The 22,189-nt window shown below is 39.3% G+C and overlaps 1 protein-coding gene across 1 annotated transcript in view; it reads right to left on the bottom strand.

Moving 5' to 3' along the window:
• Window positions 1-7,798: 7,798 nt before the first annotated feature.
• Window positions 7,799-22,189, bottom strand: part of ACTR3 (actin related protein 3) — a 28,234-nt gene continuing 13,843 nt past the window's right edge. Inside the window, exons 2-12 of the mRNA XM_064718451.1 lie at window positions 21,382-21,437; window positions 17,728-17,852; window positions 17,008-17,118; window positions 15,490-15,585; window positions 14,857-14,964; window positions 12,706-12,849; window positions 11,792-11,965; window positions 11,335-11,427; window positions 10,765-10,890; window positions 9,128-9,211; window positions 7,799-8,717 (exon numbers count right to left, since the gene is read on the bottom strand). Of these exons, the coding sequence (XP_064574521.1) occupies window positions 8,622-8,717; window positions 9,128-9,211; window positions 10,765-10,890; window positions 11,335-11,427; window positions 11,792-11,965; window positions 12,706-12,849; window positions 14,857-14,964; window positions 15,490-15,585; window positions 17,008-17,118; window positions 17,728-17,852; window positions 21,382-21,437 (1,213 nt within the window). The 3' untranslated portion in view covers window positions 7,799-8,621. The remainder of the gene's footprint in view (window positions 8,718-9,127; window positions 9,212-10,764; window positions 10,891-11,334; window positions 11,428-11,791; window positions 11,966-12,705; window positions 12,850-14,856; window positions 14,965-15,489; window positions 15,586-17,007; window positions 17,119-17,727; window positions 17,853-21,381; window positions 21,438-22,189) is intronic.

Below are 22,189 nucleotides of genomic sequence, written 5' to 3'. Positions count from 1 at the left end.
CTGCAGGGGTACCATCCCCACTGGTGTTTAGAGAGCTCAGGCACCTCAGTACCATAAGTGACCCATCCCTCTGTCTTGGAACTTACTCAAAAAACACACCAGATTTTAATTATCACATTATTTCCATGCAATACCTAAAATCATAGCAGAGGGACACCATATAAATAATATTGTCCAGTAAGTCACTCAAGACTTGCACTCACCACATAAAGACCTGGCTGTTAAATAGTCTTTCCCATCACATCTTAATTGTTTCATTTTAAAGGGCAGATCTGGAGTTTTCTGAGCCACTTCTGTCTACAATCTAACGCACATGACAGCTTCCCAGTGTGTGAATGAGTAAAATGCCTTTTCAATATTGCCTGTGCGCATCAATATAAAGACAATATTGAAAAGTCACTTGTGTGTACCAAGTTAACGTGCACATTTTACATGCTCACTTAGGCCAGTGCACTGTGTCAGTGGCAAGCCAAGGCTGTTAAGGCAAATACAAACGCTATAAAAAGTGAATTAAGTTTTTCTATATCTTTGCAGTTGCCTTTTATTTTATATTCTCCCGCTCCTTTTTTATTCCCTGTGTGAAGCTGAGCACCATCCCCCTGCTGAAATGCTGACACCTCCAGTTATAACTTCATTGCAGCAGAAAAGCCTCAGGAAGATGAGTCTGGATGCTGCTGTCAGAGCCTGGGTGAGGGCTGGAAGGTGATGGAGGTCACCAGGCTGGGCCAGGTATTGCATTTGCAGGGAATGCCCCAAAGAAGGCAGGAATGATGCATCTGACTCCATGCTCTCAGAAGGCTAATTTATTACTTTATAATACTGTATTATATTAAAGAATACTGTACTATACTAAGGAATACAGAAAGGATACTTACAGAATGCTAAAAGATAATAATGAAAACTCCTGACTCTGAAAAGAATCTCAACACCGCTTGGCACTGATTGGCCAAAGAGTAAAAAACAACTCGCAGCAGAATCCAATGAAACAATCTCCAAACACATTCCACATGAGCAAAACACAGGAGAAGCAAATGAGATAAGAATTGTTTTCCTTTTCTCTGAGGCTTCTCAGCTTCCCAGGAGAACAATCCTGGGCAAAGGGATTTTTCAGAAAATGTGAATGCCACAGCACAGTGCTGTCCAAAAGCTCTGGTTTGAAGCAAGGAGTCTCCCAGCCCTGCAGCTCCTTCCTTCTCCTTCTCCACCAGGTATTGATTGTTTATCATGTATTGGAGAAGTGCCTTTCCTGATCCACCACCCCAGACACTGAGAGGAGCCCCTGTACCATTGTTACCTTCCTCTTTATGTCCAGACATTAGTCCTGCCTTAGGAATTTACGTGAAGCTATCCTTATGCTGAACAACTGAAAGAAAACCCCTCAAATGATATTTTTGATGTGAATCAGGGCTTAAATGCAGAAAGACAATTAAAATCCTGCATTGGCATTAATACCATGAAGAGGAAAATATTTTTGCTTTGTGAAAGATAGCAAACAAAGCAGCAAAGGGACTTCCATCACTTTTCTGGCTTTGGCTGCAGCAGCAGGTGGCAGGGTGACACACCTGAGGGGACTCAGGGGATGCACCAGGGGATTCACAGCAGCCCCACAGTCCTGCAGCAGCAGCAGCACCTCCTCCTCTGCCAGGATTGGGGCTGAGGCAGCTGCCAGCACTGCCCACCAGGGAGAGGAAAACCCTGCAGATGGGATCAGACAGGTGTAAGTGTTTACTGCCAGGAAAATTTCACATTTCCAGTGTGTTTTGAATGAAACTTTTAAGAGCAAATTTTTTTTATGTCAGTGAATTTCCCCTCAGATTTTATTATTTAAGCTACTCTGACCTGCTTGAGTTTCTGAAGGACTCTGTGAAAATGAATAAATTGCTACACAGCTATATATTTAACAAAAATTCCATTTCCATGACCAACATGCAGTGTACCCAGCAGAAGGCATGCATGTGGTCACAAAAGCTGGCAGGAAAGATGTTTGAGTGGGCTAAGGAGCAGGCAAAGAAAGGTGCCCCTTCTTCCCAGCCTATGATCCAGAATGATCTGCAGGATTCAGCCCTGTGCAATCCTTCTGCCCAGGTCTTTAACCTTGCTCTGACTGCTGGAGCCCAACACATTTCTCATTTAAAGGATAATTAACCTTCCAAGTGAAAGTCAGGGCTCCAGGCTGCATGGAGGTGCTGCAAGAAGGAAAACCAAGGAAACCCCAGCTGCAGGTCTGCCACTTCAAACCCCACCTCTTGCCCCACATGAGCTCCAGGTGTGCTTTACCTGTCCCTCTGCATACCCATTTATAACATGGTTAAACTCTTAGGGGATTGGAAATCAGTGTGCCATTTGGTTTCCCTGTCTCTTGGAGGCTGGAAAAGCTGCAATTCTGATCAGGGTTAGAGGGGGTCACAGCACCTGGGCCCGGGCAGCCATTACCTGCAGAAAGTAGCTCACCACTGCTATCCAGCAGGTTCTTCAGCTGGGAGGAGGTGGGAGCAGGCATGAAAGGGAAGGCTGTGCTCAGGCAGCACACCTGAACCAAAGCCAACCATCTGGACATCACCACCAATGGCACAGAGTGCCCCAGTGCCCATGCCACCTCTGGTTTCTCAGCCTGGTGCTCAGCTCTGCTGCCATTGCCACAGCAAACACACCCCATCATTAGGGGAATTATGGACACAATGGAATAAGAATTTTAAAAAAACAGAGTACAGAATTTGTGGAGTGCTACAAAATGAGATATTGACCTCACAGGTCATAGAGCATTGTCTCCTGTCATCCCTTTGATCATTAGTTTTGATCTATTTAGCTCTGTAGGGCACAGGCAATAAATGAGAATTCTTTTCCCTGAGTACAACAGGAGGAGGAGAGGAAGCAAGGAACCAGAGGTATTCAGTGGGCAGAATTTGTGCCAGCAAAGAGCTGCCATCACCACACAGATTCCCAGAACAGAGGCTCAGAGGCTTTTGCCACATCCATGCAGTGAGGAGTTGAGGTATAAACTGACCAAGTTCACCACCAGAACAACTCCAGGAGCCCCAAGATCACCTGGGAATACAATTTGGGTTGCACCTCCCATTCCCCTGCTCCATAACCTGTGCTCAGCCCCTGATCCATCAGGCACTGTCTCACCTTTACCTTGCAGACAGCCCCATGTTTGTCTGACCTGGACAGGTTCTAGCAGCTGCCAGGGTGCTGCAGGGCATGCAGGGCTAAGAGAGTGAAAGGACCATGAGTTAGAGGTGTCTGCCCAAGCAGAACAAAATCATCCCCTCCCTCAGGGTGTTTCATAGCTGAGGAAAGGTGTATCTGCCCATTTGAGCTCGCTGTCAGCTTGCACATTGGGCAGATAAACCACATTGGACATTTTGTAGGTCAGATGGGTTAATGGAGATGAGAGAAGAGCAGCAGGTTGGCAGGTCATGACTGTGAAATCAAAGTGCATTAGCAATAATTAGAGGAGTTCTTCTATAAATACTCATGGCTCTGTAAAATACAAGAGGCACCACAGCTGCTGCCCAGCTCCAGCCCAGCACCACTTCCAGAGTGTCTGCTCGGGCTGAACACTGTGATTACACCAGAACAGCCTGGTTGTGGCTCAGCTCCCCAAAAAAATGTAAAAACTTTCCTCGTCCCCAAATCAACCCTCAGGTAACAGCACAGTTTGCTCAGAAAAGCCTGGTGAGCCACAGTGAGGGCAGTGCTGAGGGATCACTACAGCAGGGCAAGATTATCATTACCCACACTTTGTGGGGGACAAGCTCAGCACTCTAAGAAACCACGACAAGCAGAGCTCTCCCTGCATTTATTCTGCCTGTGGGATGGGTGGATGCTTGTGCCATCTCCTGTGCACTCCCTACAACCAGGTGCAGGAAAAGCTTGAAGTAATGCAGAACTGAATTGCAATGAGAGTGCAGAAACCTCACTCCACTTCTGGCTGGAGCAGCTGCAGAGAGACACGGATTCCTTGGCTCCAGACAGAAAGACAAGGCTCTAATGCTCCCCCCTTGCCGTGACTCCAAGGCACCAGCCTTCCCGGGAAGGTTTGCCATCAGATGCTTTCAGTCAGCTGCTTTTTCCCAGGCAGGTTGTGTGTGCTCAGGGGTTTTCCAGGCTGCAGCCGTGCAGGATTTCTTGTAGGAAAATGCCATCGTGTGGCCGAGTGTGAAACCCGAGCCTGCAGTTCCTGCCCGGCAAAGCCTCACACAACTAAACACATGCTGCAATAATTGACCTTATTGCAGTAATATTATTGCAAATGTGGAATTGCAATAATAATATTGTAAATGTGCTACAATAAGGTCAATTCCCCTCCCCTCTCCACGGTTCTTCGGCTGCAACTCTGCATTACAACAGATTGGTGCATGTTCCTGATTTTCTGGGTTCATTGGGAGATAGATGAGTTGCTTCATATTTGTTATTATTGTTTGGGGCACGAATTTTAGTATTTTTCACCACTAACACAAAGTTGGGAACCTGGAGAAGAGAATAAAACCAACCCACAAGTAAACACCATCTTTGGGGGTTTCATTTCAGAGCAGTCCCTGCTGACAGAGCCCTTGCCAAGTTCTGGGCAGCAGGCTCAGCCTTGGGCTCTGCCATAAGTCAGGGATGGGCAGACCCAAAAAAGACCCGGGGTAAATTTTCCATAGAGTTGAGTAGCCAGGGAATTTAGCTGGGAAGGAGAGATGCATTTATACCCCTGCTCTAGTTAAAGTTCATTTATTAAAAAAAAAAAATTGGAACTCCAAGATGCTAAAAGAGATGAGTCCTGGGTGCTCATGTTGGTCAACTTCTGGGCTTTCATGAATGGCTTTTTCTGTGCCAGTCTGTCTTTCAAACAAAACAGCTTTCTTGAAATTTGAATTCATGAAAATTTCATGAAAGCTCCTTTCTCAGCCATATCAGTGTTACATGCTTCGTATCAAGCACTACAGCTTCAGCTCCTATAAACTAACTGCTGCTGTGCTCTCTGGGCCTTCCTCCAGCAGTAAATGCATTTATACTAAAAATATATTTTTATGTTTATATTTATACTGCAGCTTTGGAGGGAAAACCTACAGCCACTGTGCCTGTTACTGGCCAAACACAGAGAGGGGCTTTGCTTCTCATGGAGGTGAGGGACACCTGCAGCCAACACGGGCCAGGCTCTGCCTTCCCTTTGGGAAACCAGCTTCTGATAAAGACATTGAGAGGAAAGAGACATCTGCAGCATCCACATGGGAGCTGAGATCTCTGCCCTGTTTAAAACAGGAAACTCGCAGGCATGTACTGGAAAAGGGAACTTGGAGATGATTATTCCAGCACTTTGCTTCTGTGGGGGAAATTTTAAAAAAAGAAGCAAAACTACAAAAAACTAAGTGACACTAACAATGTATTTCTCTTAATTTTACTGCCACAGGAGTTTTGCCTACACAGAGAACAGCAGTTATCAGGCAGGGAGGCTGCACAGCACCAGCCCACAGCTGGCAGGAGCTCAGCAGTCACCTCCAGGCAGCTTTTCAAGTGATAACTCATCCATCCCAACAATACCTAACACTTGGTACAAACATTTGCACAAAATGAAGAGATGAGCCTAAACTGACTTGGCAAGTGACCTTTGATTTATTCCAAGCTCAGCTGCATGAAACTACCAGCTTTTAAGCCAATTAAACCTGGAGTTGTACCTCATCTACTGGAATAAAATCAAATTCCTGGAGAAGGGTAAAGGAAGCCAAGTCTGGGCAGGTCAGACTGCAGCTGTTCAGTGCTCTTTGCAATTTCTGTGCACAACCAGCACTGCTCCTGCTCATCCTGCAGGCAGCAGGACAGTAAAGTCTCCTTTACAGAGATTATATACTATAAAATCAGTAGATTGGAAATTATGAGCTCAGCTTTCAGTAGATGGGGACAGCCTGCTCCTGTGTTTTTGAGATTTCCTTCTTGAAGAAGGCCCAGCCTGCCTGGACTCCTCTGCCCTTCAGGGTGGTCTCCTAAAGGATTCTGTCAGCCAGTCTCATCCATAGGACACAAAACTATGCTGTGGCATCAGTCCCATTAAATCCTCCTGTGTGGGTTTAAAATTGCTTTCTTCATGTAACCACCCCAGTAACAAGCATTTGGAGGAAAAAATGTATTTCATTCTATGTGGGTTTTTTAAAATACTTGTCAAGAATGAGCTTTTTGGATGTTTTAAGCCCAACCCCACACAGAAAAACGATGGGAAATCTGCATTTCAAGATTGCAGAGGGTTTTCCTGGAGCTGCCTGTGTTCCACATTGTAGTGTGTGCCTTACACAATCCCTGGGATGACCCACAGGCTGCTCAGGCCTTCACCACACACCAGCAGATCTGACTGGGATCTGGTGTTACAGCCTCAGAACACTGATGTGAGCACTCCCAGACAGTTATTCCCATTGTACAACACTGAATTTTCCATTATGTCTGGTGTGTTAAAGTACTGATGACTCTCTATGCAGTCCAAGTCATTATCAGAAGCTGCTGATACTTTTTTTGAGTTCTTTTAACATACTCAAAATCAGCTGTGGCTGTCTAACTTCCCCAAAAGTATATCTACAGTACTAAAAAAAAAAAAATAAAAAAAAAATCAATGGTTGTGTAAGGGTATGGTTGCCTTCCATTCTCTTCTACACAAACAACAAATAGAAGCTTAGAGCAGCTTCCCTGGGCCCTCAGGAAGATGAACCCAGAATCTGTGTAACACTCAAGGTCTCCCTACAGCTGTGTGTGACAGGAAGGAATTCACTCCTTCTCTTTGCACTTGCTCACTGTTATGTATATGTGTGTCAGGAATTGAAGTTTTTCAATTGAATTTTTAAGACTTTTTTCCCAGAGAGGAAAAAGATCCTTGCCTTATCTTCACACCACTGCAGTGTATCAAAATATCCTGTCACTAGAGCATGATAAGAGTGGCAGAACCAGGACTACTGGAAAAGCACAACTCTTTAACTGTATTTTATATATATTTGCCATACTGGTCTTCCTTACCACATGAATCAACCTACAGTTATGACTCTAAGTTTAAAAGAGACTTATAAAAAACTCAAACACTGTATCACTGTCAGGGAGATGTCACTAATAGATCTGTAATAAAATTGTTCAAAATTTTGTTGTTTGCATCATGTTCTGCTTGATTCCAGCATGTAAATTTTTTACAATGCTTGCTGTAAAAACACTTTCCCACATTTATCCTTGTTTTGGAGTCACATTTCCCAAGTTTTGAAGCTCTGGCAATGGATAAGCTTCTCTGATGAAAATGTCAGGCATCTTTACAACTCAGAAGAAACCGGGATATCTCCCTCTTGTGGTTTTCTATGCAAACAGCCTCAACTTCCTCTGTGGGCTCAGAAGGGCCTAAAGAAGACGTTTCTCTCATCAAATATCAACAAATTGTAAGAATTCCAGTCACTACAGAAAGTGTTCTTCCTAGAAAGAATGAGAAAGAGATTGTTTTCACTTTATTTTTATCTACATGGTATTTTCTTGCAGAAAAACCACAGAGATTGAAAACGCAGTGCTGACTCCTGAATAGCACCACCTGCAAGAAAGTGGGGGGAAAAAAGTTACAGAACAAAGTAGATGAACAAACCCAACAGTGGAGGAGCTGTCAGGCTTCTCTAGGTAAGTGCTAGCTAGCTGAACACACAAACTGCAGCTCTAAAATGCTCACACTTGAGTTACACAAAGCACATTACATCTCTACCTCACAGACCAACCTCACTCCTCAAAAGCCACAGCGGATATGTAGGGACCCATGCTCACAACTTCCCATGTCATGAGATTAACAAGTCTGACACCAACATAAAAAGAAATTTTGTGCCTTTATTGGAATGGTGTTAGGCTTTAAATACACCAAATTTTGATAACCTGATTATTTGGTTTAATTAGAAATGACACTACAGAACTGCAATACTGGTCCAACAGTCTTGTCTTTACTTTTTCTTTTTTTTTTTTTTAAAGCAAGAGATAGTATGAAAATGCACCAAGTAATCAGAAAGCACTAGCAGGCATTAGTTAATCCAAGATAGTAGCTTTTAGTTCCAAAAGCACTCGCACTGTATGGAACCCAGGATTTAGACTGGTCATGATTTGCAAGAGCTAGTTGCATGAGTCATGACTTTTTTCCTTTTTTTTTTTAAATTTACTTTTAAGTTGGTCACTGGTAAATTTTATTCCTCAAATATTACAGTTTCTTTTATTCATATTTTTCCTCAAAGTATAAAAAAGTATGAAATATAAACAAGCTCCTGTATTGCACCCATGAAGGGGTACAATGGAAGCATTAGAGAGCTGACTATCTACACACCATCAAATCCCATCAAATCTTGGATAATTCATTAATATACAAAATATCAGGGCACAGAAAGAACTAAAATCCACTTTTTTTTTGTTTTGTTACGCACAGGTTCAAATAATCAATCTAAAGAAAAAACGTGATCATTTTGGCTTTCCACTACATCCGCATGTTGAGACACTTATTAAAATGATCCTGCTTAATTGTGTTTGGTCTTTTTCTTATTGTCAAGTCATGTTTGTTATCTTAATACCAGCCATCAGACAAACAAGTAATCAGAAAGACTCTTCCTCCTCCCACTTCCCCATCCCTGACCCCTGCAGGGCCAGCTTTAAGACATGACTCCAAACACGGGGTTGTGACGACAGATGCTAGGGCCAATCTCTTCATAATCTTTTTTGGTATGGCATACTTGGTAGAATTCAGGCTGTAAAGGGAAGGGAAAAAGCATTAGTGTATGGTATAGAGACCTTAATTAACAATATTAACTTTTATATAGCCAGTGGAAAAAACAAAGCACATAAATCTTAAAATTAACTTACATCATGCGTGGCCAAAATTAACTTACATCATGCATGGCTAACCACCAATGCAAAGAATATATTCTGCCACAAAACTAAAATGTGCCATTTAACAGCTCACACAAAGCTTTAATTCAGCTTTCTTTTGCTCTTCCAAGTCTTTAAAGTCTAATGCAAAAACAGGGAAGGTATATTTACCACCTAAAGCCTATCAGAAATTCCCCAATCACATTTAATATACAATGAAGGTGAGATGAGAGCTCCAAAAGTCCAGAAAGAATAGCTCAAACATGCTCAGCTTTACAGCTAAACTCACTGTGGAAGCCAGCATTGATCCTCCAAACCAGACTGCATATCTCTGCATATGGTGTGTAATGACTTGGACATCAATGGGCTTGGGCTGCAGAAAAAGGAGAGAAAAGCAACACATTAAAAGTCACTTCTGCTGGTAAAAACCAGAACTAGTTTTAAAGGAGCGTATATACCAAGCTTACTTTTCATAAATTAGTATTTTCCTAAATGCTGTGCAGGTAAATTTACATTTATGGCATCAGACTTCCCCTTGTACAATGAAGAGTAAGAAACAGCTCCTGCTAATAGGTAAGTTACCTGCTTAAATCAGAGATATTTCCATTCATACCCATTTTTTTTCCCACAATGTTCTGATTAATTTCTTGATGGACTATTTATTTATGCATTTATAAGCACTGACCCATACTACCTAAACTTTTAAAAAAAACCCCCACACTTTAGGAAGGTAATTTTCAAGTTTCATGTGATTATTCTAACAAAGCATCACTTGCAGACTGGAAGTTTATCCAGGATCAATACAGTCAATCATGCTTTTCTAACTACAGCACTCATTCCAGTCAGCCATTCCCTTTCCCTCCATAGGCACACAACCTCTTCCTTACTTGTGCCAATCAACACTGCCAGTGTATGTAACAGTTTCACAATTTATTCTTCCAGTCCAACCTTCTGAAATTTGAAACAGTATCTAAAAATGTTCTGTAACACATGTGCAGAACTCCAGCCAGTGATTCTTTGCCATGCCTGGTACTTAGAATAGAAGAAGAATCACATCCAATTCCCTCACTCAAGATTCTGCTTCTTTACTAAGTGGTACAAACCTAGTGAAGAAAACAGAGACTAAATGATGCTTCTTGGGCCAGAGAACTGTGTATGACTGAAATTTCAGAGTTGTCTACATGATATATTATAAAGCTCTACTGGGGTTTTAAAGGATTGTTTGAGCTCATCTAGCCAGATTGCTTCTAAAAAATAAATGAGGCAAATCAATTTCCTTTAGAAGGGAAAAAACCACTTTTTTTTCTCTGCTGGTCCTTTATTTATGCAAAGACAACAGAAAGATGCAACAGTTAGGTCAGAGGTCTGCAGTGCAAAGAGCACAAATTAAGGATGATGCAGTTTAGTAAAAACATGAAGTCCCTTATAGGATTGTAAGATAATTGAGGTGGGAAGGGACCACATCATGTCTCTGGTTTGGCCTCCTGCTCAAGGCAGGGTAAGCTATGAAGCCAGAGGAAGGTATTTAGGGTTTTACCCATCTGCACCTCAAAATCAGTAATCTCCCCACATGCACTGAGGCACTATCAGGAGTCCCAAAGCATAAATCAAGGCTCCCTCATTCCTCACAGGACACGTGCTCCTGACTCTCCTGGTGCTCAACAATGAGCTCAATTCATTCCTCTTATCTTCAAGCTCAAGAGCCTGAGCACAATGAGCTGTAACTGATCAATAAACACCAAGCACAAAGACAGCTGCAACTGCTGCTGTGTGATCAGTGTAATGGGATGAAGCTCTGAAAAGCCTCTACATGAACATCAAATAAGATAAAGACATTTCAACAAAGACCACAATCACTGCAAGATGTTATTTGCACATTTTTCAGGTAACAGATGCTTGTTAGGTGCATGAGCTGCAGGAACCAACCTTCAGTCTGCCACCACTAAGTTCTTCACTAAGTTTCAGCCTGGCATCAACAGTCCTTTTCAAGTCTCGCTGTAAACGGCGACCGAAGTCCCTGAACATGGTTGAGCCTCCAGAGAGGACAATATTCTGTTGTGAATAACAAAATTCATTAACCACATCTGAAAATGCAAGTCTCCACATTACTCAGTTCTTAAATTTTAAATATCTAAATAGAGATTTAAAAGCTACAGTTAGCAGGTATGCTTTTACTGTAAATGATCTAGCATACAAGCATGACATGACACGAACTCACCAAGAATTTGCCACATTAAAATTGTCTGTGCCTTAAAATCCATTTGTATCTTATTACATCTCACCACTCTTGCTCAGTTTTGTTTCCCTAATGAAAAAGCACATTCTGAAAATGTCTAAGTGAACAACAAACCCTTCTGCATATTGGCTTAATTTCTAGGAAAATGGATAATTTTGCTCATTTGGCATAGGTTTTTAAGAGTTTCAAATATGTACCTTGATAAAAATTCCAATTCTTCTAAAACCCATATTTAAAAAATAGACATTATAGCTACTGACCTTATATAGAGGACGTCTAACATCAATGGGACAATTCTGAATAACTTCATCTACTACTTCTGAGATTGGTTGCGTGAAGTCAGGATTAGCAAACTGCAATAAGGAATAAAATCAAATCAAGTCATTGTGGAGGACCACATATTGCAAAGGAAAAGAGGTAAAGAGGAAGAAACAGGAAAAAAACCATTCTGTTATACCAGAGATGTCATAAAAACTAATAATGGAAACAGTTGTTAAATATTTTTGCAGCCATTTTAAGTGTTTTGTGTATCAACCTGAATTTGTATAAAGATTAGCAGCAATCAAGAATCAAAGCACACTGACTTGCAACAATAGCCAGTATCTATTTATAAATAAGAAGAAAAGTAAGTAAAGATAACCACTTCCTTACAATTCTGCAAATAGGATTTCTATGCTATCATCTAAAACAAAGTCTAGACAATTCAAACCAACTTACCTCAGGATGGAAGAAAATCTCTGGCCCCAGGAATCTCTCGTAACCAACATCAATGGTAAATTCTTTCTTTGAGATAGCATTAATTCCAGTATATTGTTTAATCCACTTTGTACCATCTGTGTCATACTTGTTAAATTCTTTTACTAAGTCAGGGCAAACATAACTAAAGCGCTCCTAAAAATGGAATAGATACAGTTAGAACTATCTAAAGTATGGAAAACTGGTAAGAAATTTCAAAAAATGTACTAACTTAAACTTTTAAGAGTAAGTATTAAATTGGCAGATAAAGAATAAAACAGCTGAACTGACATTTATTGTACACAGGTAGATAATGGCTCTGCTACTACAGATCATTTCTGTGCAGCACTGAAGGATCTGGCTGAGCTAAATTACTTTTCTTCTGCTTTTCCCCTAAACTTCCAAGATTGTAAGAAATTAATTCTGAAATACATTGAAGAACTGCCAGAGAAACAAAATTGAAGTGTACTTTAGGCTGAATGTCTTTCAGAATAGCTTTGTTCTCTATGTAATGTGTATTACAAAAAAGAACACATTAATATTCAGAAAGAATATAAGAGCAATTACAGCTCTTTATATGACACATCCAGCCAACAGTATTTCCCACAGAACATTACAATAATAATAGCAACAGGATAATAACAACAATAATGATAATGGAGGAGAAGAGAAAGGGGAGATAACAGGTGAAGAGTGAAATTCCAGGCCAGACTGAGCAAGTATAACCCAACTGTAAACCCTGTTATTTCATGTTAGTACATTAAGACATTTTTATATTGCTTAGAATCAGAGCCCCATTACTCAGAAGTACAATTACTTTCAGATATTCTTGCACTTTAAAATCAGATACCAAGCTGTGACATAAAATGACTTTAAGATCTGCAACATTCACTTACCTTCACTGCTTTAGCTGTTTCCAAGGATTGTTCAGGAGGAATTCCTACTTCCCTCTCCCTCAGCAACTGCTGAATGAAGTATGTGATATCTCTGCCAGCAATTGGAATGTGTTTGATACAGCTGCCAATCACATATCCTTCAGCCTGTGAACAAAATTAATGGGGACAAAGGTGCTGATAAGAACTACTTTGATCAAAGCTCAGAAAAAGAGAGAAAGGCATGGAGTCTAAACTCCTACCCACTACCTGTGGCTCTGAGGCTAAAGCCCTTTAAAACTGGTTCATTTAATTACCACAAATCCAATTCTTCACAGTATAGCCTTACTTTACTTTGCATGGCATTGGTTCATAATTCTTACAAGGTTAGAAGAACAAAAAGGTCACTAGTACATAAGGCAGACAAATCACTATACTCACTATTCCTTGGCCTTTATTTTCTCTTCAAAATGAGGTTACTCTTACCAAAAAGGTCAAGGAACCTTTTTTGGTGAAATATTATTTTAGAATAACTGATGTGGCCCTGCAGTCACAGCCACTGATGTAAGACGTTACAATCCACATGAACCAAACTTAATTTTCTGAAAGCAGGGAGAAAATGCATCATTTCAGGACATTAATTGAGACTGCTCAGAACATCAGACTGGCCCATCAAGTCACCCTTACAAGTCACACTCATCCTGTGGACAAGTATAAATACATTAAAAAATGGTCAAGTGTGCAAGGTTGGCCTTCAACCCTACCAGAGATGCTAAATCCAAACAGAGGAATGCAGATATCACACTCAAAATGCTTAAGTTTTCCTATATACACACACCTCATATTCACACAAAAATGTCTTACTAACACAGAAAATGCTGTCATTAAAAAAAAATCTACCCCTACTTCACTACAGAAATAAGCATTTGTTAATTCCTTTCTATTTTATAACAGAAATGGTAGAACATCTTGACAATCTGTTCAACATGTTTAAAAATTTTACAAGTAAATGACATTCTGCAAAGTAGGTAAATGCTTAAAATTATATAGACTACCTGCTCTTATTTCAAATAAAAAAAAAACCTCTAACCCACAATTCAGGAATAGTTAAACTCTTTTAAACAGTAATTTTGCACTACTAAGTAAAATTTTAAAAGTTGACCTACAGAAGGCTTGAGGTGTCAAGTGTTTCCTAAGTCTTATTAAAAATACACCAACTTGGATGAACAGTATGAACAAAGATTTAGTCACTATATCCCCCAAAATTAATAAGTAATTGCTACATGACAGTGTATGTTTGACCACCACCAATGCTACTGTTTTTAAAAAACTGATGTTACTGTGGTTGATGATAAAGCTTTGTACAGATTTTTTGTCTTAAAAATTGTAATCTAACTTCATTTTGAAAATACAAATATATCTGCTACATAGACATGAATTTAACTCCTCCAGGAAACATGAGCAATAATTTGACAGTAAGGAAAATTATTGCAGCTCTAGGTGTTTATTATTTAATAAATCATCACAGAATCATCCACATTTCTGCTTCAGCAATTTGATGTATTGGAACAGATATTCAACACTAACCAACCCTAGGGGTTGTTTTCTTCCAGTCAAACAGGAACTTTGCTTGCATGCTGACACACTACTAAATACTGGGAACAGATCAAGAAAAACTCTAAAAAATACTAACTACTAACTACATCTGCCCTCTAATACTTTGTATTATTTCTACTTTATATATAGATGGATTGAGCTAAATGAAATAATACTTTGCATTATTTCTACTTTATATATAAATGCACTGAGCTAAATGAAAATAAGAAGTCAAACTTTTTGTACTGACTACTGTAAAGAGCCTATTCACTCTTACCAGCAACCCAAAATGGAAATGTGCTAAAGCAATTTCACTCATCACTTAGCATAGCCTTGACAACTCACCTTTTAAGGTAAGTGACTGAAGACAATCAGCCCTGCCAAACTCAGGGTTACAGAGTTCTTCAAGAGTTTCTGCACTACAAAATGAGCCAACACTCACACCCACAGGCCTGGGAATTAGCTGATGTTTTTGAAGACTCTGATCTATACTTCAGTGTGTGTAGGTGTACATTCAGAGAACTTTGAGGACAAATAATTGTGCAGTGAGGCTGTAGTGCAGCTCTGAGGCACACTTACCACAGGAATGACATGAGTGACACCATCTCCACTGTCTATAACTGTGCCAGTCAGTGTTCGCTCTCCTACTTGCCTTGATGTCCAAGATGCAGCTAAGGCAAGGACAGCCTTGGGAAAAAACACACTAAAATCAAATATTGGTAAAATATCTGCCTGCAGACCTCACCCCTCCCAAGGACAGGCTGACACGCCCATGGTAATTTACAGCATGGAAACTGATTTAATAATATTATATATGTCTATACAACAGCTTAGAAAAAAGAGGCTGCAAAACGTAATCTTTGACACTTGCCTGATGTTTTTTCAGCCATGCTCAAACATAGTTTTTCGTTACTTCATACTGAAAGGGATTCAGTTCTTGGATTAATGGAATTATTATGATGTGGTGTGGTTTTTTATTTACTTATGATGCAACAGATATCATACTCTACTGCTCAGAGGCATGTAGAGGTAACAGAGGAACAGTGTCCAGTAACCACCCACAGAATCAAAGCATGTCAAACATGCAGTGCTGGAACTGCCAGAAGGACATAAACATATTCCAAACACCACTTACACTGTTTTTTCACAGTGAAATTAGTTTTAGCCCAAGGAAAAATACTGCAGCTGTGATTTCAACAGCCCTCCCCTTACCTGAACAGCAATATATAGCCCTGGAACGTTGAAAGACTCAAACATGATTTCAGCAGTATATTCTCTATTTTCTGGAGTATTTAATGGAGGCTCAGTCTGTGAGACACAAAAAACAAACAAACACACAAAACCAAAAAAAACAGATGAGTTTTACTTACATTCAAACCAAACATTTGACATTAAAAAAAGAACCACCAACTTCTAACTTTTAAGATGAGTCATTCAACAACAATAGCATGTAAAAATAGTAAGGACAAAGGGTGCTTTTAAGAATTTATGCAAATTGCATTAAAAGAAAGAAAAACAAAAGCGCAATAAAAACTACATCAGTTACTGTGCTTAAGAATTTACATCCAAGACCCCCTTTGTGGGCTGGCTAGCTCATTACAACTTTTGATTTCACTTGAAAGAATCAAGGACTATCAAAATATGTCAAAGGATGCAGTTTAGAACATTTAAAAATGGCATTTTTTAGATTTCTCAGTGAAAAGAGCTGTTTTCCTTCAGAAGGCAGCCACTGTAACACAAGTTGATATGCTCAGCTATAGGAATATATTCAAGTGAGAGAAGCAGAGCATAAACCATCCCATAATAGTGTGTTGTAGCTTTCATTGAAATATCAAACATACTCAAGGCTCTACTCTGAAGGAGCATTTTGGATAGTGCTACAGAATGCTTGAGAAAAGAAAACATCATTCTTCCATTGCAGCAGCTGTGTAACAGGAGGGTAAAAGAGGAGAGAGTCCAATTCTCCACAGAGGTGTTGGGACAAGGGCCAGGGACACAAAACTACCTGGGAAATCCTAAGTAGGTATTAGGAGGAAAAAAGGCGACTTAAAGGTGGCGAAATATTGAAAAGGGAGCCAGGGTTGCAATGGCAATTTGATCCTTGGAGATATTCACAGCTTGGCAGGACAGAGCATTGAGCAACTGGACCTAATTATTGTTTCAAGAGGATGAATGCATTCAAACAGGTATGGCCAACACCTCTAAATTGCTTATTTCAGTGACCCTAAATAAAATACTAAGCAATAGCAGATGCTTCAGAATAACATTGATCTTAATTGAGATCTAATCAGCCCAAATATGACAAACAACCCTTCCAGTTTCACAGAAAATAAAAGACAGAAATTTACTCTCTAGATACTTCATCCAGATGGCAGTACTGTAAAAACAAAATAATTGCAATTATGTAAAGTCAAAACACAAGTATTGTTTTTGTCTCAAACATATAAACTTGAGATTATTGAATTCAGTGAAGAAGGAAAATAAGAAAGTGATGAATCAGACAATTTGGAGGGAAATGAGAAGAGAACAGAAAAATGTTTGCTGCTCAAACACATTGACATTTTTAGAAAATTAAAGAACCTGGATGGCTTAAGGCAGGTCAACAAAGCTCCAGGTAATTTATTTACTTTTGCTTTCAAAATATGAATATTTATATTTAAGAATTTACATAAATCAACACATTGTTATTCATCATACAGAACTTCTTAAGCAAGGCATAAAGTTACCTACCAAAAGAAAATAATGGTCCTCAGGTTCTGCCCTTAAATACTTAAAGATTACTTGCTCCATAAACCTCTCCATCAAGTCCCAGTCTTCAACTATACCATGGCGGATAGGCCACTGGTGGACAAAAACATCAAATTATAATTGGAGATAAAAAGAAAAAAGAAAAACAAAAACCCCAAAACCAAGCAAAAAAATCTGTTTTCAACTGAACTATGCTTTCAACTACATATATTAAAAGTATATGACTCACACAGGCGAGAAATCTCAATTTAGGCTTCCCCTGTTCCTGTGTGACACCTATTGAAAATTCTGATTCCAACTCTGAGTAGCTGAGACAACACATTGCATTTTTTTCAGGACAGCAGAATGGTGGTACTGGGATAAAGCAAAAGTTCCCCCAGCCCAGTGTCCCACTCTGATGCTGCTGATAGAAGCTGCCAAGGAACAAGAGAATGTGGCATTTCCATGTAACACCCTCTCAGCCTATTTTCACTTATGAGGAAATTATATATATATCTGTAATATACATTTTCACAGGGTTTTGCAAATTCCCACAGGCTCTCCAAAGTCAACAAAACTAATACCAAAGCCTATTTTCTATTTAAACAGAGTTAATAAATAAGATTTAAGTGATCCAAAATGCATTCTTAATATTATATTTACTGTACACATGATGCTTGCCAAACAGAATTGAAAAATTATTTTTAAAAATTTTCATGATACCTTGGTTGCATAAGTTGGTTTTTCTATTGCTTCGTCCCCAATGAAGAAGTCTAAATCATCCACACCTTTCAAAACCCTCCTTTGTGCTTGATCCACCACTTTTGCTGACTCTTTGATAGCAATACCTTCAACAGAGAACACAAACATTATTTTAGGTCATATATCCTGCACCAAAAAAAGAAAACCTACACTGGAAAAACAGACACCCTGATCACAATCATCCTTTGTTTCAAGTCTAACTCAGAAAAGCTACATAGAACACAGATAATTTGACTTCCAGTCATGGCTAAGCATGGTAAGGACTTAAAAAGTAACACAGTAACAGGCTTAACTACAAATTTAATTGTTAGACACCCAGCATGTAATCAGAAAGATAAAATATACTCAGAAACACTAAGATAGGATACCCCTACAGATCTTATTTTATTTAACAAACATGCCAATTTTCTGCACACTCCAATAATAACAATAACAATTTTAGGTATTATTATTAGTGTTGCTATTCTTTCAAAAATAATCCAGCCATGAGGGTTGCAGCTCCAGCAATATCTGCTGTATTTTTTCAAATCTTACTAATTGCCTTTAAATATAATCCTTTACACAGATGAGGAAATTCCTATCTACAAGCAGCATTAATTAAATCAGCCTCAACTGTCCTAAGGCTGTGCTCCAAAAGCTCCTTCAATGGCAGAAGTATTTTTCTAGTTCTCACCTTCAGCAAGAAGTTCTGTTTGCTCACAACTGAGATTATAAAAGTTATGAAAAGCTGCATTGTGAAGCCCAGCAGCCAGGGCAGCACAGCTACAGGACCTGGAAATCAGCAGCTGAGCTCACAGATCCTCCTCATCCTCCTCCCTTCCCTTCCCACACCGAGCAACACAGACAGAGCCACGGGAACCAAGAAGCTGAGCGTTGTGAAAGACTGAACAGGATGGAACACAAGTCATTATTTTGAGCTCTTCAGGAAGAAAACTGAATCATAGTGCAACTTCTGTAGCTGCTTACAGGAGAGCAGAGAGGAAGCAGAAGGCTGGGGGAAGCCAAAGAGAAGGGGGGGAGATGGGAAGCAGAAGCTGAAATCACAGGGAAGGAAATGTTGCAAGGCAGGTGCTTGCTGCAAGACAAGAGAGGAACCCTGACAAATATTTTCAGGTCATTGTTACAGAGCTCACACATCTGGGGCAATTATTCTGCCCAGATGTGTCTCATCCTCAAGAACTTTCAAGTGAAATCCACCACTTGCCACAGGATTACTTTCAAACCCAATGGTTTCACCCTGTTACAAGCCTAAAACAAGATGGGAGGTCTCCAATATTTTGCTGCACTCCAGGCCAGCTTGTTCAGCTCTGAATTTAAAAGGTAGAAACTAGGAGCAAACAACTTGAATTATATCCTGAAAATACAAACAAGAAAATAAATCTTGCTGAAACCTCAGCTGCTGTGCCTGAGGATGGGCAGCACCCCAGCAATATTCAGAGCAGTTGCCTTTGGTTGGCTTGGCACAAGAATTAAAAGCTTTTAGGGAAAAAAAAAATTAAAAATCCTTGCATTGAATCAATTTTTGTGCTGACACTATTTTTTTTCTTTTAAAAGTCATCAGCTATCAGAGATAGACTGAAATAATGAAAAATCAAGGGAACTACTGGGTAATGGAAAGAAGGTGACTCCCATTTTAACAGACAGCAGGAAAAACCTGCTAAAGTGAATAAAAATCAAACAAAATGAATGATCTAAGATCTAAAAAGCAGCCAGGGAAGAAAGCAGTGAACCCAAGCTGCATCAAAGCACTGGCCCAATATATTCTCATTTACTTCAGTTCTCATGTAAGCATTTATCATCTCTACAGAAGCATATTCAGAATAAAATCAAGAACACCTCATAAGGAGATAAAAATTTGTTAAGAGCAGGAGTGAATAAGATAAGCTACAAGTGAACAAGGCACAAGGAATGCTGCTCAGACCTGTTCAACAGCAAACATTAATTTTGGAGAATCAAACTGATAAAATGCCACTGCTGGAAGTGCAAGGAGAACCCAAACCATTTTTCCACATGGAATAGAATTAAGGAAATGACAGACACCAAAGTGGTTTTTTGTAACATTTTACTTTGAAACTAGGTGCTGCTGTACTCTATTTCAGTTTCTCTAATGTGGATTAACCCAGTGCTATTTTGTTTCACTCCAGGCACAGGATTAACACAAACTCATGCCGTTACTGTAATTATCTAGCTTGGGCTGCAGCACAAATGAGAAAAATGCCTTTTTTATTGAGAGAATTGCAGTCAAGGGTCATTTCAGCTGCAGGAGCATCTGGACTGAGCATCCTTTTCTCCATACACCACACTGCATCAAACGCTGTCAAAAAAAAATCTCATTTCATCTCCTTCTCTTCTACTTTAATAGCATCCCTGTTGGACAAATTTCCCTGCTTAATGATCTGACAGGTCATTTCATTTCCAGTGTTTAAAATATCATATTTCTTTTTTTGGAACAAGAAAGTGATCTTCAAATTAAATAACCAAATCTAAAGATGCAGAAAAAATAAACACTGTTTCTGAAATTAAATAACCACTTGCCCATTTACATTTTAACAAGTGCTACAAAGTTTAAAGAGCACTGTAAGCATTTTTTCAATGTTTAGAAACTTTTAATATAAACTTAAACTAGCTTTTGTGTGAAAAGCAAAACTGTAGAGTGTTTTATATGACACTGAGATAAACTTAATGAAGTTAATTTGGAAAACCAAATAATCTAAGAAATACTTATTAGAATTTAAAATAGAATATACATAATGGATTCTCTGAATGCATTCGAATTAGCCTCATCTTTCCATGAAAATTACTTTTTGAAGCACATTTCCTTGAAAAATCAACCCAGAGCCTGAACTTCCAAGTCTATTCCACAGTGATTGTGCTAAAGTAGTATTAGTTCCAGCTCTCTTCCTGTGTTATTTGTAAGGAAAACTGGGTGTGCTAATTATTCCTTTTCACCAGGATGTAATCCATGATTACTTTGGCACAGATGAACAATGAGGAACTGCCAAGTGGTGTAGGAGGTCAAAAGGTGAAGCATTTCTAAGGGAAGCTGAGAGAGCTCCACTCTCTGGAGCAGAACTTGATCTCTTCAAGTGGGAGAAACAGTTCAGCAGCCAGGCAGCAAATAAATAAGCTGCTCTACGTGGGGGGAAAAACTGACACGGTTTCTTGTTACATTTGCAAAATACAGTAAATTAACTTAGCTCTAATACTGACAACTTCCAGGCAAGCAGAACATTTTAAACCCTAGAGATATTAAATCATACAATTTTAATTTTTTTGCAGTTATAATCAACTCAACGTTTTACCAGATAAATCACTAAACCTCCGAAAAGGTAAAGGTAGCCATGCTACTGGATTTTTACATTATTTCAATGCCCAGGGAAAAAAATCAGCTTCAACTATTAATATCCTTTTTTAATGAACGTATCTTTCTAAACTGAGTACCCTTAGCAAAACATTACTACTCTGTCATCACTCAGAGATCAAGTAATTCTCTTTCAATGTTGTTTTTTTTCTGGTTTGTTTGGGGCTTTTTTATTTGGTTTGATTTTTTTTATGGCATGTTACAGAAAGTCCAAGAGTAACTTTAGCATTGATATACAAGTAACAAATACTTACATGAAGGGATAATGAACTGGGGTTCAGTATTACCCGCATATCCGAGCTTTGTATACCTGTAGAGGCAAAAAAGATTTGGTTGCAATATTTAATAGCACAAATAACAAAGATATCTCCTTTTTCTAATGAACAGACCCCACTTCCCCTATCAGAAGGGCATCACACTGACTTTCCTATAAAAATAAACAAAAAAAAACTAAGGCAAAGTCAGACTTCATATTTTAAAGTATAAAACAATGCTCCCAGCCACAGATCAAGCATCACTGCTAACTTCTACTCTAATAACATTTTACTAGGAACACAAAGTTACATGTAATTCAATCTACCAATGTTTAGGAGTGTAATTTTTGTTCCTCCCTGCTCAGCAGCTAGTGTCTTCACATAAATATTTTCATATAGCTCATGCTGGTGGTTAAAAAGTTTTTGTAATTCCACTATAGGCAGAAAAGCTGCCCTGCCCATGGACTGCCAGCGGGGCATGAGGCAGGGCTGGTCATCCTTGTGTCACAAGCAGCTAATGGTGCCAAGTCCTAGCAAAAGCCATTCCATTTCACAAATGGAAAAAAAACTGTCAAAATGTGTTTAATAACAATAAAGAAAGCAAGGGGAAAATAACCACATGCCTTCACCCAGTCTCCAGAATGTGCTATGGATATATATATGATCTTCATTATTACAATGCAAAAAAACTGAAGAAATTAACAAATTATTCATGAAAAATAACTTCAAAACTCAGGGTACCAAAACCAGCTGCTAGAAAAGCTGTCACTAAAGCAGCACAGGCAAATTCTGAAGCATGCAGACCAAA

Source organism: Zonotrichia leucophrys, chromosome 7, assembly GCF_028769735.1.
Source record: "Zonotrichia leucophrys gambelii isolate GWCS_2022_RI chromosome 7, RI_Zleu_2.0, whole genome shotgun sequence".
Taxonomy (NCBI): Eukaryota; Metazoa; Chordata; class Aves; order Passeriformes; family Passerellidae; genus Zonotrichia; species Zonotrichia leucophrys.
This window is presented reverse-complemented; position numbering and strand designations above follow the sequence as displayed.